Source organism: Bradysia coprophila, unplaced genomic scaffold, assembly GCF_014529535.1.
Source record: "Bradysia coprophila strain Holo2 unplaced genomic scaffold, BU_Bcop_v1 contig_232, whole genome shotgun sequence".
In the NCBI taxonomy this organism is placed as follows: Eukaryota; Metazoa; Arthropoda; class Insecta; order Diptera; family Sciaridae; genus Bradysia; species Bradysia coprophila.
The window spans coordinates 17091429-17108691 of record NW_023503493.1 but is presented as its reverse complement, the minus strand read 5'-3'; the positions used below and the strand labels follow the sequence as shown (position 1 = coordinate 17108691).

Sequence of the window (17263 nt, the reverse complement as noted above, 5' to 3'; positions counted from 1 at the left end):
AAAAAGAAAATTGTAAATTTGCTGGGCTCGATTATAGCCTAGAAAGACCTGACAAAATACTTACACGTAATTGTCGAACTCTTCTTGTAGGAAGGCAACAGCTTCTTCAATCAAAAGTTTGTCCTCAGGCTCGGAGTGTTGAACGGCGATCTCTCCCTGCTCCAGAGTTTTATCCAATTTCTTCTGACCATCTTCGATCTCATTTTCCAAAATTGTCAATTGGGCTATTTTCGCAGATAAAGTCTCTTTGTCGCCCGTTGGTTCTGAGCACGGACCTAGTCGCTCTTTCGATGTTCGAAGCCATTGGGCAAACTCATTTTCAGCATCAATCAATGCCTGATGCTGTTCAACTGCTTCCTTTTGCTTCTCGTACAAGTCTTTCGCTTGCTTGCTCAATGTTTCGTATTTGGTAGATATTTCCGATGCTGGGGCTGCTTGCAGAAGATCGGATGCTTTCGAAGTGACCGACTGAATCATGGGCTCAAAAGAAACAATGTCCTGAACGATATTGTTGGTCTGTCGCAGATTGGCTTTTCGTTCCGACAATCCTGAGCTGAGGGTAGGTTGTCCTCTCTTAGATTTAGCCACTTTCTGTTCACATACTTGTTGTAACTTGGCTTCTCGTTCAGTGATCCATTGCGACAATTGTGAGTAACTGGAACTGTAGTCAGCCCATTGAAGTAGCGATGTTTCCAGATGAACTTTAGCAGTTGACATTTTCTTGACTAGACGATCCCAGTCGTTTTGAAGCTCTTTGATTTCGTTGTTGATTGCTTCTTTGCCATCGGAACGTGTATTTCGGATAACTTTTTCGCCGTTGTTTATGGTCATATGAATAAGACTTTGGCCTTCTTCTCGTCGTCGAATCAAGTCTTGAATTTGAAGAAGACGTTGTTGCAAGACATCTTTACTACTGGCACTCGACGCTTCACTACAACTGCGAATTGTTTCTCTAGCATTTTCAATCCATTTCTGAGACTTTTGTAAGTTATCGTTGTAGTCTTTGTGTTGATCGTGATTGGTTTCCACTTTTTTCATTACGTCCTTGGCCAGATTGACTTGGACCTGGTAACGTGAAATAAGGTGCTTCAACTGATTACCAACATATGTGTCCAGATGCGACGATAGTAAGTGAGAGGCGGACGCTTCAAATTTATCGAAATCACTTTTTCCTCTCAAAAGTCGGTCCAATATTCCTTTCATATCAACCACTTGCTTCTTCTTCTCTTCAAGATTCGGAAGGAGAGCGAGCTTATGATTTTTGACTAAAATATCAATTTGTTGAAGCCATTCTGACAATCGTTCGTATTCTTCTTTGTAGTCTCGCCAATGGATCAAAGTCGCTTCCAATTGATCCTTTTCTTGTGTCAATTCCCTGAACAGACCTTCGAAATTTTCGCGTATCGATCGAATGTCATTTTTGATTGCATCTTTGCCTTGTTGTGAGGTTGACGCTAATGTAACTTCGCCAGTATGAATCAAATGCTCCACAAGCAGTTCGCCTTGAGCTTGTTTATTCAACAAAGCATCGATTGGACCAACCGCATTCTCTATGGCTAATTTGTCGCTAAGCGGTCGTTGTCTTAGTGATGGGAATTTCTCACGAGCTCGTGTAATCCAGTTGGATAAGTCGTCGTATGCCTCCTTAAATAGTCGATGATCACGATATTGCTCCTCGCGATCAGCCAACAGTTTTCTAACCTTATCGGCCAAATAATCGAATTTATTTAGAATTTGTTGGGCTTGATAGGCTGCTTGACTCTGTTGACCACTGGCAAGCATTTCAGCTGCCTTAGTTTTCAATGTGTCAACATCGATCTTTTCCAAGCGCACTTTCTCATCCGTGGTTCTGATACGTTCGAGTTGAGCTTTCTTCTCTGGCATTGTGGTCTGATGTTCTGACAATTCTTTTACCACTCCATCCAACCACTCGACAGTTTTGTTAACATTTTGAATTTGTTCCAAAAAGCCGGACCACTGATTAATTGATTCACCCAAATTAGATTTGATGTCGACCATTTTGGAAGCCAGTGCTGACCAGTCATCTTGTAGCTGTGCCAAGGATTTGTTGATTGTATCGTGACCAGCTGGAGCTGTGTTAGCCAAAACACTTTGAGCCAACTCAACGATCGATTGAACTTTGGCGAAACCCTCGTCTTTCAGCAAGAGAAGATCTTGAATAGTGGCCAGTTTTTGTTCCAAGTCCTTTTGGGAAGTTGCACTGAGGTCAGAACAGTATTCCAGTTTGTCTTTTATGTCGTCCAACCATTGCGTACATTCAGAAATTTGATTGTCAAATTCCTGATGACTTGTGACATACTGTTGCCAGCGTGTGTTCAATTCTTTAACTTTGTGTGAAACTTGCTGATATTTCGGAACGAGATCGGATACTTGTGAGTATCTTGTACTGGCCAATCCCTTGTAAAGTAATTGGGCTCTGTCATTCACATTGTCGATTTCTAGTTCCTTTGCACGTACTTCACCTTGCAATGTCTTCAGCGCGTCTAGTTGCTCTTTCTTCTCTTGATTTGTTGCCTTCAAATCAACTGCATGTAACTGCATATCGGTACGTTGAATCCACGCCGTACACTGTTCTTTGAGCTTTTCATATTCATCCCATTGCTGCAACTTGTTCTCAATGCTTTCAACGGTTGATTGTATCAGCGACAGTAGTCCTTCCCATTCTTGTTGCGAACAGTCGATTTGCGATTGAATGTTCACTTGACCGGATTCGACCGTTCCAGGGATGACCTTTTCTCCCAATCGCCTTATCTGATCGATTCGTGGTGTTTCGTCACTTAAACTGGCTTGCAAATTCTTTAGACGATCCAAGTTTGTGCTAAGTGATACGCGTTCCAATTCAAGATCTCCCCATAAATCCACTGTATTCTGTGTGGCTTCAATGAATTCTTGAGTGTCTTGGACTGCTTTACAGTATTGCTGGTGATCGCTGACAATATTTTCATATCGTTCCACGAATCCTTGGACTCTCTTCTGCAATTTATTGAACATGTCTTTTATGGCCGTGAAGCGTTGTTCGATTATGTCGCTCTTTTCCGGTAGATTTTCCGTTATGTCTTTCAAATTGATAATGTCCGCTTGATGATTTTGAATATCGCCGAGAACATCTCTGTACGTTTGTAATTGTCCGCGTTTCTCATCCAATGTAGTGCGGAGTTCTATTTCCGGTTGAATTTGTTTTTCCAACGCTGTTAACCACGTCTGTAATTTTTCAGCGGTTTCATCGAAACCGGACCATTTGGATAGCTTTCCTTGTAACAATCGAGCCGTGCTATGTACATTATCGTAAAGTTGCTCCATTGCTTGTGTTAAATCTTCCAATTGAAGACGAACCGCTTCCCTGCCCTCAAGTGCAGTACTCGGATATAATTTTTCGCCAAACTCTATGGTATTATTCAGCAACAACGTGGCACTTCCATGCTGAGCCAATAATTCCTCAATTGCCTTGTTATTATCCGACAAATCTTGTCTGGAGCCAGCCTGTGTGTTGTCACAACACTTATTGTATTTGACTTGGGCAGCTGAAATCCAATTCGAGCATTGCTTGTATTTGTCATTGTATTGCTGGTGATCGGTCACAGCCTGTTCGCATTTCTTAACAATTTCTTTGGCAGTTGTCTGAATGGATTGGAACCGCGACGTTACTTGTTGAACGTTGACGGATATACGGGTTTCACCGCTGCTTTGAATCAATTCAGATGATTCGTCGGTCATTTTATCAAATTCAGATTCGTTTTGACGAAGACTGACGATTAGTGTCTGGAGGAATGAAGTTGATTTATTGAAAAATATATTTGGAAATGAAAGTTTCGTGTGAATATTAAGGGCAAAACAATATTAAAACATAATCTACTGTGGTGGCTATAGAAGTTGTGCTAAGAAAATCATTTTTTGATGACGAAAAGCTCTTACTTTGGATTTAAACATACTTTACTATACAATTTGCCAGAAAAATCGAGAGTACATCATTACTGCGGTGAATACAGTTAGAGGCAGTGGAATTTCACCATTAATTTGCTTCAGCTGTTTTTCAGCTGATCCACACAAACAATCAAAACTTTATACAAGTCTTTATGCGGTTTCACTACTACCACGCGCGTGCGTATAAACAAGTATAAATATAGTTTTGATTGTGTGTGTGGATCAACTGAAAAACATCTGAAGCAAATTCATGGTCAAATTTCACTGCATCTGACTATACTTTAGAAAAGTAAAACAAATGTAGCCGCCCGATTAATTCAAGACTATTTGCACGTCCGAAAATCTATTTTTCGAATGTATCATGTGGGGCATCATTGGAAAGCTGTGACGTTTTACGTCAAGATAACATTCAGGTTTACTTCAGTTCGCTTAGTTCAAAAATGTTTCACAGAGACGTGTGAAATTTCATGATCGTGTGTGGTAGCGTATGGGCCGACTTAAGCGTTGTTTCTAGATCCCCAAGAGTCCATCTACTTAGTTAGAACAATAGTCACTTTTTGAGGGCATTGAGTTTAGTCTTTATTTTTGCTCAGTAGGACCGTGATCAATAGTTATATAGACTGCTACCCGGCAAGCATACAACTCCTTTGACCGTGACAGTGGTAAAAATCTGATGCATTTGTACTACTTGAATCTGATTCTGTGATAGAATTGTGCAATAATTAAATTTTACGGAATCAAAATAAAGTGCGAAATGTCAGCGTGATCGAAGCTACGTAATAATTCCAATTGCACTTCCTTACTTGTTCAAGAAAATCTGATTCTCTTGTGAATTCAGCGATTTCAATCGTACGAAAGTTAATACCATTCAAGAGATCCTAATTGTTACAATGGTGTCCCGAGTACAGGAGTTATTTTAAAAACAATTTCATTGAAATGCATCATAAAACATACCTGAAATTTGTTGAACTGGTCCTGTTTTTCTTCCAAGGTCGAACGCGGTGAATAGTTCTTCAAACTACTTTCAGCGTCACCCAGCCATGTGATAAGTCGGTCCAAATTGTGCTCGTAATCGTTCCACTGTTGCAATCGATTTTCCAGAGCACTTTTAACATCACTCAATGCTGAGGTAAAGCGTTCAAAATCAACATTCAAGTTGGTCAGATCACGGGTCATAGCCTCTTTACAGCGAGCTGGAATTCCCGATGTCTTTTGTTCGATGTGATTGGCCAGAGTTTGCAACTTTAGTGTGCTCTCCGGTAGCGAATATTGGATTTCGTTCACTTTAGCCAGTCGAGTTTGGAGCGCTGGTTTACTGCCTGAATAATCAGAGTAACCAGTTAAACGGTCCCAGAGGTTCTTCTGGTGGTCTTGTTGCGATTTTTGCAAGTCACTAAATTGTTGGAACACTTCAATCGCTTCATCCAATTGCGATATAATTTTCGAGCAATTAGCTACCAGCTTATCGTAACGTTCATTTATATCAGCAACTGTAGCTTGCACCTCGTCCGGATTCGAAATAGCATTACTTTGTATCAAAGCTGTTGCTTTGTCACTCACAGCCTCGATGATGCGTTTGTGAGAAGAAATTTCTTGCAACGACGCCTTGAATTTGAAAAGCTTCGATCGGATTTCTTGTGGTGATGTCCATGTATTCGGATTCTCCTGTTGGAGACAGTGTTCCATTGTATCCAGCCAAGACAGGGTTTGCTGTAACATATCTTGGTAGCTAGACCATTGAAGGGTTTGGGCTTCTTGACGTTTCTGTAAGTTGCGTATTCCTTCGTCCAGTTTATCCCATTTATCGCGAACATTTCTCATCTCAGCTCGGAGTCTGTAAAGAAAAAAATGTAAATTGAAAATTGAAAATGAAAAGGGCAACTGCTGACCTTGCAGCTTTCTTCCGAAGTGTGGTTTCTGCACTTACCTTTCTCTGCCTTGAGTGGATGTTTCCGGAAGAGCCTTTTCTCCCAGACTTGTTAGATTGGACAGTAATCCCTCAGCTTGGTCACGTTCGTTGAGTAAGAATTGTAGCAAATTGGTAGCTGTTCCAGCTCCTGGCTCCTCTTTCATAGCTAGGTCAAGTTTCTTTTCTACTGGCTCCATCCACGTGGTGACCTCTTTCAATTTGTCTTCGTAGCGCTGGTGATCCTCAGCCTAATGAGTGGTTTGATTATAGAGGGCAACACAACAAAACTAACTGATCAAACTTACCATTGTTGCCCATCGATTTACGACCTCCTTACTAAGAACTTGCAATAACTGGTAGCGGTTTGTCAGCTGTGAAATCAGGGTTTTTAATCGATCGGCTTCGCTGTTATTCAGTAGACTGCTAGCTTCATCCATGAACTCATCAATTAGTTTCTGTTTTTGCAGAATGTTCTCTCGTTGTTCTTTGAAGACACCTAATTGTTTGGCCTTTTGACTGAGAGTTGATTGAAGTTGTTGATCTCTGAAAATCGCTTCCGAATTGCGACACCATTTCGTTAGATCGTCCAAATTCTTTTCGAAGTCTTTCCATTGTTGCAGCGTCGTGCGAAGCCTGTCGTCTGTAGCATTTATGTCGTTGTAATGATTTGCATAAGACTTCGTTAGGTCATCCAATTCCTTGTTGAGAATCTCTACACCCTTAGGTGACGTGCTCTTCTTGACAATTTGATATTTCTCTAGCAGTTCGTTCAACATCTTGTCCCCAGCTGCTTTATTGTTTTTCAGCAAATCTAAGCTGTTCAACTTTCTGTTGATGTCACTCTTCTCTCCTGTTGTATCGTCACATTCCAACAATTTTTCCATTTCACTATTCAACCAGCTCTTCAGATTTGCTATGTCTACATTGAAGTCGTGATGCGCCTGAGCACATCCTTCCAAATTCTCTAGCAAATCCTGTGATTTTGACACAATGTTACCGAATAATTGACGAATTGATTGGATGTAAATGTTCAGCGACGAGTCTTTCGTTTGATCGACTAAGTGTTGAGCTTTGTCACAAACAGACTCCACCAACGCATTATGCGATATGATTTCTTGGTGCATCAGTTTGTGGTTCTGTAGCTGGGCACGTTTTTCTTGTAACGTTGCTTTCAATTCCGTGTGAATTTCCATTGACTTTTCGACATCTTTCAACCATTTGGTCAATTGTTCTTGAGCAGCAGTGAATTCACCGAACTGTAGCAGACACTGATCCAGTTTTTGAGTCGACGAATTTAGGTCGTCGGTGAAATTATCCCAAGATGTGCGAAGTAGGCGTAACTGTTGACGTATGATCTCCCTGCCATCGGGGCTGGTGTGAGTGTAGAGCTTTTCGCCACGGTCTATCAAAGCTTCGAACATGGTGCTGTCGTTAATACGTTTTTCCGACATTGAACGAATTTTGTTTTGACGATCTTGCAGAATGGCATAGTCACCAATAACTTCGCCGTTGTTCTCTAGATCTTTGATAGATTCAAGTAGCTCATTTTTGAACACTTCATAGTCGTTGTTGAATGTTTTGTGATCCTTCGTGTAGATTTCGTATCTGCCAATGCTTTCTTTGCAAATATTCTTCAGCGTTTGATAGCGAGTATTCAAACGTGACACTCGCAGATTCAAATCAGTCTCGCCTTCGATTTCGTGTCCTTGTTCAACGATGTTCGATATTTCGGCTGCTTTGGCTGCAATTTCCGCGTTAACTTTAATCAACTTTTTCAAATGTTCTTCCTTCTTCTCAGCAGTGCTCTTCAAACTCTGATCACGGACAACATTTTCGGTTTGCTTCAGCCAAGCATCTAATCTCTCGATTATGTTCTCAAATTCGTCCCACTTAGTGCATAACTGTTTCAGCTTTGACATTGACGCCTCACACAAGTTAATGAACTCATCCCACGAATGCTTCTGACTCTCGTAGACATTTATTAACGCTGGATGACCCTTTGGATGGGTTTGTTGTAGCACAGTTTGGAGCTGTTTGTGACAAGCTGTGAAAATCTTTTCTCCTTCTGGTCGTTGCATGATCATATTCTCAACGACAATCAACTTCTCTTCAGCTCCATCCTTTTCAAATGTACCTTCGTTCAGAATATCAGTTGCTTCGGCCTTCAGCGCAGTCAGCCAATCGTGCGACTTTTCAAGGATTTGATCGTATGCCTCGTGATTAGCCACTTGATTTTCCAGAATTGCAATTCGTTCATTTAGATTCTTGCTAAGTGTATCATACTCATTTATGGATTGGGCAACCCGCTGTTCGGCTTCTTCATCGGACAATGAGGATGCTTTGTTCTGCAATTGTTTCAACGCACTCTTATGCAAATTGTTATCTTGAAGTTGTGATTTGAATTTCTGCAGGGCCGCTTTCTTTTCAGCCAACGTCGGATACAGCTCAGTTGGACTGAATTTGGCCTTCGATTCGGTGAGCCATTGTTTCACTTGTGAGTAGCTTTCTTCGATCGAAGTCTTTTGCAGCAAAACAGATTCTACTTGAGACAACAATGAATTGGCTTCGTCATGAACATTATCGAAGTCTTCCCTTAATTTGCGGATTTCGTTTCGAATTTTTTCCCGGTTCTCTGGCGTGATGCCAGAGTACAAATATTCGCCCGAATCGACAGCATTGTTCAATAATATCTGTCCATTTTCCAGGTCCTTGACGAATTGTTTTACCAAGTCAAGTTGTTCGGACGTGGGACCTGATCCTGGCGAACCCATACGAGCCAATTCATTGAATTCCATTCGGGCATCTTGAATCCAATCCTTGCATTCTTCGGCACTTTTAACGTAAATGTCGTGAGTATTCTTCATATCGCGTACACGATCTAATTGATTGGCAACATTTCTGGTTACAGCCTGGTATCTAGCTGTCAGATGTGAGACGAATTGTCCGACACGAGCTTCTGAGTTTGTTGCCATCAAAGCTTTGGCTATACCGTCCAATTCATCGATTGTCGGTTTGTATGCCTTAATCTGAGCGGCATAGTTTTCCAGATCAGCCACTTTCGAGTCAACATTATTTACCTCGATCTGGGAGTTGGCTTCGGTCTTGACTTTGGATTCAATGTCCTTCAACCATGACGTTACATTTTCCGTCAATTGCTCGTATTGAGTCCACAAATCGACATTCAAATCCAGCACATGTTTGGTAGTTTCGTACTGGTCTCTCAAAGTAGCCAAATCTTTCGATATTTTGTCCAAATTGCGTTTTAGTGCAGCGTCTGGCGCTTCTACAGTGTTCAACATGTCCAACGACTTTTGCACTTCTGCTAAACGTCCATCGCATTCGGTAATACCCTTTTGGACATCGTTCAGGGAAGATTTTTTCACTTCCAAATTGTATTTGTCACTAGTTGATTCTGGTGCACACCATGCAATTTTATCCTTTTGTGTGGTAATCATTCGTTGTAACATTCCGACTTTATCGTTATGGAATTTCTTGAGGAATTGCAGCAACGCTCCTTCGATCTTATTAGCGTGCAGGATGACTCCATCGAATCGTTTCTGAATGTTGCTTAGCTCTTTTGGAACAATTGACTCGGCAAACGTTGGATAATTGCTCTTCATTTCATCAACGCGGACGTGTAGATTGTCAATATCGGAACCCTGGTCCAATAGTTGGTCTTTAAGAGCCTTGCAATCCAGTAATCTTTGCATGATTTTCGTATTGTCGCCGGACATATCGTCACATTTGATTAATGCCTCACGTAATTTTGTAACAACTTCACCCGAAGATTTGATTGCTTTACGCAGATCTTTTTCTTGCTCATCAAACGTACTAGCAACAGCCTGTAAACGTTGAGCGTTTGTGTTCACATCGACAAACTGTTGAATCAATTCCTTTTTCAGCTGCTCCAATTGCGGAATCGGTACACCGTTGTTCATTCGCGTCAATTCGGTTATTTTTTCGATGATATCGTCACGAATTCCAATGTAAGACGGCAATTCCGTTGTGTACTTGTTGAGCCGGATCGGTCCAAATTCGATCTCTAGTGTATTCTCTGCAGCATCAACCAGTGACTGGTTGGTTTCGGACAACCAAGGAATCAATTCGTTTTTATTTTCTTCGATTTGATTCCAAATTACTGCCTCCGTTTCGTAGGTGTGAGCGTTCTTCGATATTTTGTCATACAACTGTTGCCAGTCTTTGTGTGAAGTATCCATTTCCTTGACTATTTCATCATTGGGAATGACATTTTCGATTGCGTCGAAAAGTTTCACCAATGCGTGACCCCTACGTTCCAGTTCGTCGAGTGTTACTTTCGCCTTCTTTATCTGTTCCAAGGCCTTTTTCGATTTATCTGCTGTTTGCAGTAACTGTTGCTCGCCGGACGGTGCTGATGGAACCGACTGATAGATGTTCGAAGCTTTTTGTAATTCCTTTCCGAAACGATCCTTTGCATCAGCGTACTCCTTCAGTCCTTGGCTTATGATTGTGTACTTTTGAATGCGGTCGACAATCTCCTGCTGAAGGCCATCCCAGTTCTTATCCAAAACTAGAATGGACTCTTGAATGGCGGGCATGGAAGAAATGTCGTCCTTCATTAGCTGTACACCTTCATCGTGAATTTTGTCTCGAAGTGCAGCTTGCTTTTGCATAATTTCATTCAATGCCACCAAGTCCGAGTTGATCTGGTCAATATTAGCGAAGTTTGGTGTGTTGCGTAAGATGTCCGCCAATTTTTGTTTGTTTTGCGCTAGGTGCGTGACCAATTGATTTTCCAAATTATTGAATCGGGATTTACGCTGTTCCATTTTGTGGATGACATCCATCTGTCCTTGAGACTTCAGCTTAAGCGCATCCAATTTATTGCCCAAGTCGTTGACAATTTGAACGGCACTTAGTGGTTTTCTGGAGACCATATCTCGTAGATGTATGACTGGATTGTCGTCAATCTGCACGGCCTGATTTCTCCAATGGGAAACACTTTTGGTTACCTCATCAATTTCGGCTACAATTTTCGCCAAATTTTGAGGCTCAATTTTGTCTGCCTTTTCCAATTGATGCTTAATGTGATTTATGTGTCCATCCGTGTCGTTCTTCCATCCGATCAGTTCGGACCACTTTTCCAACGATCCTTTCTTTCTCTGTAGATCATTTTCAATGTCATCATAGTTGCTGACTAAGGCCGCATAAGAGTCATTTATAATAAGACTTTCTTCCGGTGTAGCACGCTGTGTTAGGTCCTTCACCTCGTTTCGGATCGCATTGAAAACTGGCTTCTTTTCTGAATGTTCTTGAAGCAGTGCGTGCACCGTTTGTAAACTCGGCTCTACTCTTTCCATATTTATTTCTTCAACCTGAACAACATGTCCTCGCAATTGATCCATCCAATTACTAAAGTTGGCCATTTTAGCGTTGAAGTCCTGTCGAGCCATAATGGCATCGGATATGGAGTTGATTTTTCCGCGTACGGATTCGGAAAGTTTTGAAATTTTTCCTTTCATCGAATTAATTCGTTCTTTTAAAGCAGCAGCTCCTTCCGGTGCTAATCCCAGACCAATCTGATCGGATGTCTGAGTTAATGTCACTAATTTGGCTTGTTGTTCTGAGATTTCGTTGTTGAACAATTTCAACTTAACTAGTTCCTTCTCCAACTTATCCACGTATGGTGTATTCGTCAAATCGGGTCGCTTCGAGATGGCCTTCTCATTGTCGTTGATCCACTGTTCTAGCTTACTGGCATCAGCGTCCAACTGTAACACGAATAAAGAAAGAGAAAATTACTGACTAGTTACACTACAAAAATGTGATCAAGTTAAGCTGGAAACGACAAACGTTGAAACTTAAAATGCAAAATTGAAAATGTTTCACTTACGCCTTGCCAACCGGCAACCAATTTTTCGAATTTATTGGTGACTTGTTTCGCATTTTCTTGGACCGACGACCATCGCGACGAAACAGCATCCAGTTCATCAGCCGCATTTGTTTTGCACAGCATTTGATTGCTGATGGAAGCGACGCCATGCAGTTTATCCAATTGTTGTTCGCATTGTTTTTCAAATTGTTTCGCCTGATGCTGCAGCTGTACGGCTTCTTGCAACGTGACGGGCTTGGATACGGCGAGATTAATTTTCGATTCAGAATGTTCGATCCAGGGCTTGATTTCTTGGATGCCTGTTTGATATTTCTGCCAATTGACCAAATCTTCTTTGACAGCCGTGGCTTGATGATCAACGTTACGGTTCAGAGCGCTTAATGTTTCTTGCAATTTAAAAACTTCGCCCTTCAATCGTTTCGCTTCCAGGAAATTGCCTTCTTTCGGTGCTAATTCACTGGCATCGCTAGCTAGCATATCAAGAGCTTTCATTTTCTCAGTTAGAGTCTTCTGTAGTACATTCGCTTTAGCCACACGTTCTTCTGGTGATAGTTCGAGCGATTGTATGGCTTCAATTAATTGTGGTGCTGTTTTGGCAGCCCAGGCCTGCAGGTCGGCTAATCTGGCCTTGTAACTATTCCATTTAGCACTGTAATCTTCCAAGTATCCAACACGATCTTTCACATGTTCCATGGTGTTGAAGAATTGCTTTTCAAGTTCGGTCACTTCTTTCTCTAACACTGGTCGTTTCGTAGGATCAGCCAATGGTGTTAGTTCATCACATAGTTCGTGTAGCCTCTGAATCATTTGACGCGAAGCTTGTTGCAACGTTTGATTCAATTCGCGTTTATTCTTCAAATCTGAGCTCACATTTTTCGGATCGGTTTGTAGTGGCGTAATGGATCGTAGTTCACCTTCAGCTGTTCCCAACAGATTCATGATATCCATTTTCTGTTCGTGGAACTCATTCCAAACCGATTGAGTTCCTTTCAACGCTCTCAATTTGTCAACTGTTTCGTTATAGACTCCATTCCAACCACTCTCCAGAGTCTTGACTTCTGCTGTCACAAATGACGGCGCATGAGCATCCTTGCTCAAATCGCGTCCACGTTGTAACATTGACATTATGTGCGTTCGTTGATGATCCAACTGGCTGATTGCGAACTGTTGTTCTTGAATCATTTTGTTCACACGTTCTAAGCTGTCTGGTGCTGGTGCATTGACTGTTTGCTCTTTGACTTTATTCAATAGGCACACAACTTCGTGCACTTCGCGGCGATATGTGTAGCATTTCGAGAAGACTTCCGTCTTTACCATCGTCACCTCGATTGTTGGAATAAGATTTTTATAACGGGCAATCAGCGCTTCAAGGCTACGTTGTTCCATAGTTGCCTCTTGATCGGTCGCGTACGGCAGAAGTGAGTCGAGTGTCTTGACCAACCACTTCATCTCTTCCCGTTTAGAGTCTGCTTCACGGCAAATATTCTGTTGGACAAATAAAACAAAAATTCATGTTAGCAATGCGACAGTCATGAAAATGGTGCTAAGTGTGCTGCTTGAAAAATGGGTGGACGGTGAGTGAAGAATTTAAAATTCAAATTACCGCAAGTCCTTTAAGCTGCAGTAGATAGAAGAACAGGGCATGTTTACTCTAAAGGATTTCGGTAAAGAAAACATTAACGAAAAACTCACCTGAAATACAACTCGTTCGCGTTCAAACTCTTCCATTGAATTGACTTCGTTAATAATGTTTTTCAACGTATCATCGACGGTGTCCATCCATGCTACCATTTCAGTAAATTTCTCACGATAATAATCCCATTGGGCTGGGATTTGTTGTAGAGTTTTTCTCATATCTTCGATACTCTGAGCCACTTTCTCCCATTGTTGTTCAGCATTTTTGAAACCATTCGTCAGAGCCTTGTCCTTCTGATCGTATTGGGCGTAAGTTTTGCTTAGCCGTTCCATGTTCGATAGGCACCTTTCCACTTGTACTACGGTACCTTTATTCTTGAAATAATCTTGATTGCGTCGCATTATTGAGTCAATGTCTTCGTTTTTGTTGAGCGCCTGTTGCTCTAAGTGAATCTCCTTTTCAATGTCCTTCATATAATGATTGAAAGTGGACTCGTCTAATCGGAATTCCAATCGCATTAGATGAAGCGGTGCGGTGCCCAATACTTCCTTCCATTTTCCTTGCAATTTCTCGACAATTTCGATTATATTTTGATGTTCGTTAGCTGGCAGACTTTTAATTAAATCTTGAGCGGTTTGCACCAGATCGTTCATCCATCGTTCATTGACATTTTCAAAGAACAATTTCTGTGTATCAATTGCCTGCTTGGAATCAATGTGTCGTTCCGACAACAAAATATCCGCCTGGTTCAGCCACTCCGAAACAACGCGTTCACTTTCTTTGAAATTGTGCCAACAGCGTCCAGCTTCTTGTAAACGATTTTCCCATTGTTGAGAGTTTTGAACCACGTACGCAAAACGTTCATTCAACTGTTTCATTCTTTCGATTTGTTCGCTAGTATCGATGGTCTTGTCAAAGGCCACCGATTTAATCAGACTCTGGAACACTTTATTTTTGCTTTCCAACATCGATTTGTAATAGAGTGTACGTGAAAAGTAGTTGCGATGTTTGTTCAACTGTTCATTCACTTCGTCGCGCCCACCTGTCAGGGATAGTGTTTGCAGTAGGAGCTCTCCTTCGTCAAGCCACTGATGAATCTCTTTTTGACCCTGTTCCAATGACTCTTGTTGGATCATCAATTGATGGAAGAGATGCAGTTTAATCGGTATTTGTGCTCTGATGCGTACTAACGCTTCCTTCTGACTCTTTAGTGTGTTCATCATTTTATCAACATCATCGCGAGACAAATCCTGAATTAAAGTCTGTACGACACGACTGGTGCTCTTGAATAATTCATCGATTTCCTCGATTTCTGTCGACAGTTTCTGAAGCTCGTCACCGTACGACTTAATCTGTTCGGAAGACCCGATCGGTTGGCGAGCGAGAACATTTTCGGCGTTTTGAATCCAATTGGCAATTCTTTGGGCACCGGATCGATAATCCTGACGATTTCGGAGTATGTCGCCCGCGTGCATATATTGTTTGGCATTCGAGAATAAATGGTCGAATCTTGACGATAAATTCATGAAAATCGATCTGAGTTCGTTAGCAATCGGATCGGTGCATGTAGCAATCAAGAAATTAGCTGAGTCACCCAACTGTAAAATTGAAGAGAAAACGGAACCAATTAATACGGTCGCCGATTAATTTCTGTCTAGTCTAGGCTGGTTATTCGATGGCATTTTATAATCATGCCAGATTTATGGACATAAAAGAAAACATCGAACTTACCTGCTGATGTTTGTCTTTCCAAACGCTAATGTCCTGGAAGAACTCCAAACGATCGTCTTCACTGCCTTGAATTTTCTCTTCGGCCCGACACAACCAACCTTCGAATTCGTCAGAGGTGGCATTCCAACGTTTCCAATTCGTAACGACTTCTTCCAGCATACTTTGGCAGCATCGCAGCTCCATCGAAACGGATTTCCATCTTTCTTCCGTTTCTCTCATGAATCTGTCAATGTCAGCATAGTCTTTCCTGGTAATATTTCCGTCTCTCTTGTATTCTTCGACGACTTGTTGCATATCCATGAAGGCTTTTCCAAATTCTTGGAAAATTTTGTTTCTTGAAACAAAATTCTTGTACTGGTCCAACATTTGTTGCGCCTGGTCTTCACGTCCATACTTAACCGACCATGTCCGCAACTTGTTTTCAACCAAGTTCAAAAATGCAATCAGGCAGCATTTGTGCTCTAAGAATTTCAAGCGAATGCGCCGCTGAGTGGCCTTTGGTCCGACATCGTACAGTCTACGTTCCATACTTCTCAAATGATCTAATGGAATTTGACTTACGTATTGTGACTGTTTGGCTCTCTCAAACATTTCTGCGATCTGTTCATAGTCGGCAAAGAATTTCTTATGTTCCTCCAATTTTTGACTAATTATAGATGCAGTTTCTTCATTCATCTCCGTTGGAATCTCATCATTGTACAGCAATTTCTCTGCTTCGGCAAGCCATTTTCCCACTACATTAAAGTCTCCAGGTAATCCTGAGTCTAACATCCACAGCCAATAAAGCAATTGAATTTGTAATTTATTCCACAGTTCACTGATCTCCTCCCATACACCAGGAGTGATTGTAATCATACTGCTCTTTGATTCAACGATATTCTTCAATTTATTGTACATACTAAGGCGACCATCAACTTCCGCTTTGGCCGCTTGGTATTGAGTAAAGTCTCTCGGAAATGAATTTGTTCGTATCATATTTTCGTAAGTTGTTGTCTTTGTGTGCAGCCATTGGGTAAATTCGTTATATTCCTCCTGCAACGTTGAAACCCCATCGCGTCCACTACCCTGTAAGCATCACAAAAACAAAAAACATTGATTCGACCTTGTCACTAAAACAAAACACCATCGTTTCGCTGTTTACCTTGGGTTCAGGATATTTATGCAAAAACTGTGCGACATAAGTCATAATACTTTTCTCGTCCGGTTTATCAACGTCCACATCTTCGGCATCTAAGAGTCGTGCAATACCCAATTTCGATTCGGCCACATCGAAAGCAACTTCCAATCGTTGTTTATTGGATGCTTTTTTCATTTCTGCTAAGTTTATTAAATTTGCCTTAATGGCATCGATAAGTGCTAAGAAAGCAACACCATCTCTCCAGCTGGCGCCAAAATCTCGTACTTCAATGCCAGAATCCCTATTTTTAATACCATAAACACATTAATTGAGTGCTTCTTCCATAAATTATGAGAAATGGAAAAATTTGATCCGGGAAGTGTTCTGAAACTTTTTGACTTCGTGTGCTAAGTGCAAAGTTTGATATCTTTTTGCTCAAAATCCACCTTCTATTGGTAAGGTAACGAGAAACATTCTTGATCGGTGTTACTACGATTTTCAGAAGCAGGAAATATAATTTAGACATTCAGACGCCGATCGGTGGTGTCAATGGGTGCAAGACCAACAAAAAAAAATTGTAGGTTGTACGATGATAAACATGTTTAAGCTTAAAATTATTTACATGACCGTTCATTACGAATATATAGTTAATTTCCATTATCGTTTATAATTCGCTAAATGTGAACATGCAGGATTGTATGATACTTCCTTTGTGATTTTCTCATAAACGTATAAAACAAACAAAAAAAATAGAAAAAGAAAAAATTGACTTGTTGGTCGTTTTTTAGTTTATTTTTGAACAGAATTGAAGAACTCAAAGCATCGAAAGATGCACATAATCATTTCATACATCCAAACAGTCAGTGGTATTTGCTATTTTCAATATTTTGGTCACTCATTCGTTGGGTTGTAAGGGTATCCATAAAATTGTAATGCTTTTGTGTGCCCTACTCACGAATTGGCACCATAGAAAGTTTCTAATTATTTTAGTCTCTCTTGAACAGTCACAGTTTAAATCGTAATTTTTACAAAGAATCTGGCTTGAAGTCTTTGAGA

The 17263-nt window shown here is 41.1% G+C and overlaps 1 protein-coding gene across 12 annotated transcripts in view; it reads right to left on the bottom strand.

Moving 5' to 3' along the window:
• LOC119077062 (nesprin-1) overlaps positions 1-17263 on the bottom strand; it is a 127341-nt gene that overhangs the window by 64294 nt on the left and 45784 nt on the right. For all 12 annotated transcript variants that reach the window (XM_037184196.1, XM_037184198.1, XM_037184202.1 and 9 more), the window contains 8 exons: positions 16232-16508; positions 15091-16155; positions 13416-14957; positions 11724-13208; positions 6157-11601; positions 5870-6099; positions 4897-5776; positions 65-3780 (listed from right to left, as the gene is read on the bottom strand). In XM_037184196.1, the coding sequence (XP_037040091.1) occupies positions 65-3780; positions 4897-5776; positions 5870-6099; positions 6157-11601; positions 11724-13208; positions 13416-14957; positions 15091-16155; positions 16232-16508 (14640 nt within the window). The remainder of the gene's footprint in view (positions 1-64; positions 3781-4896; positions 5777-5869; positions 6100-6156; positions 11602-11723; positions 13209-13415; positions 14958-15090; positions 16156-16231; positions 16509-17263) is intronic.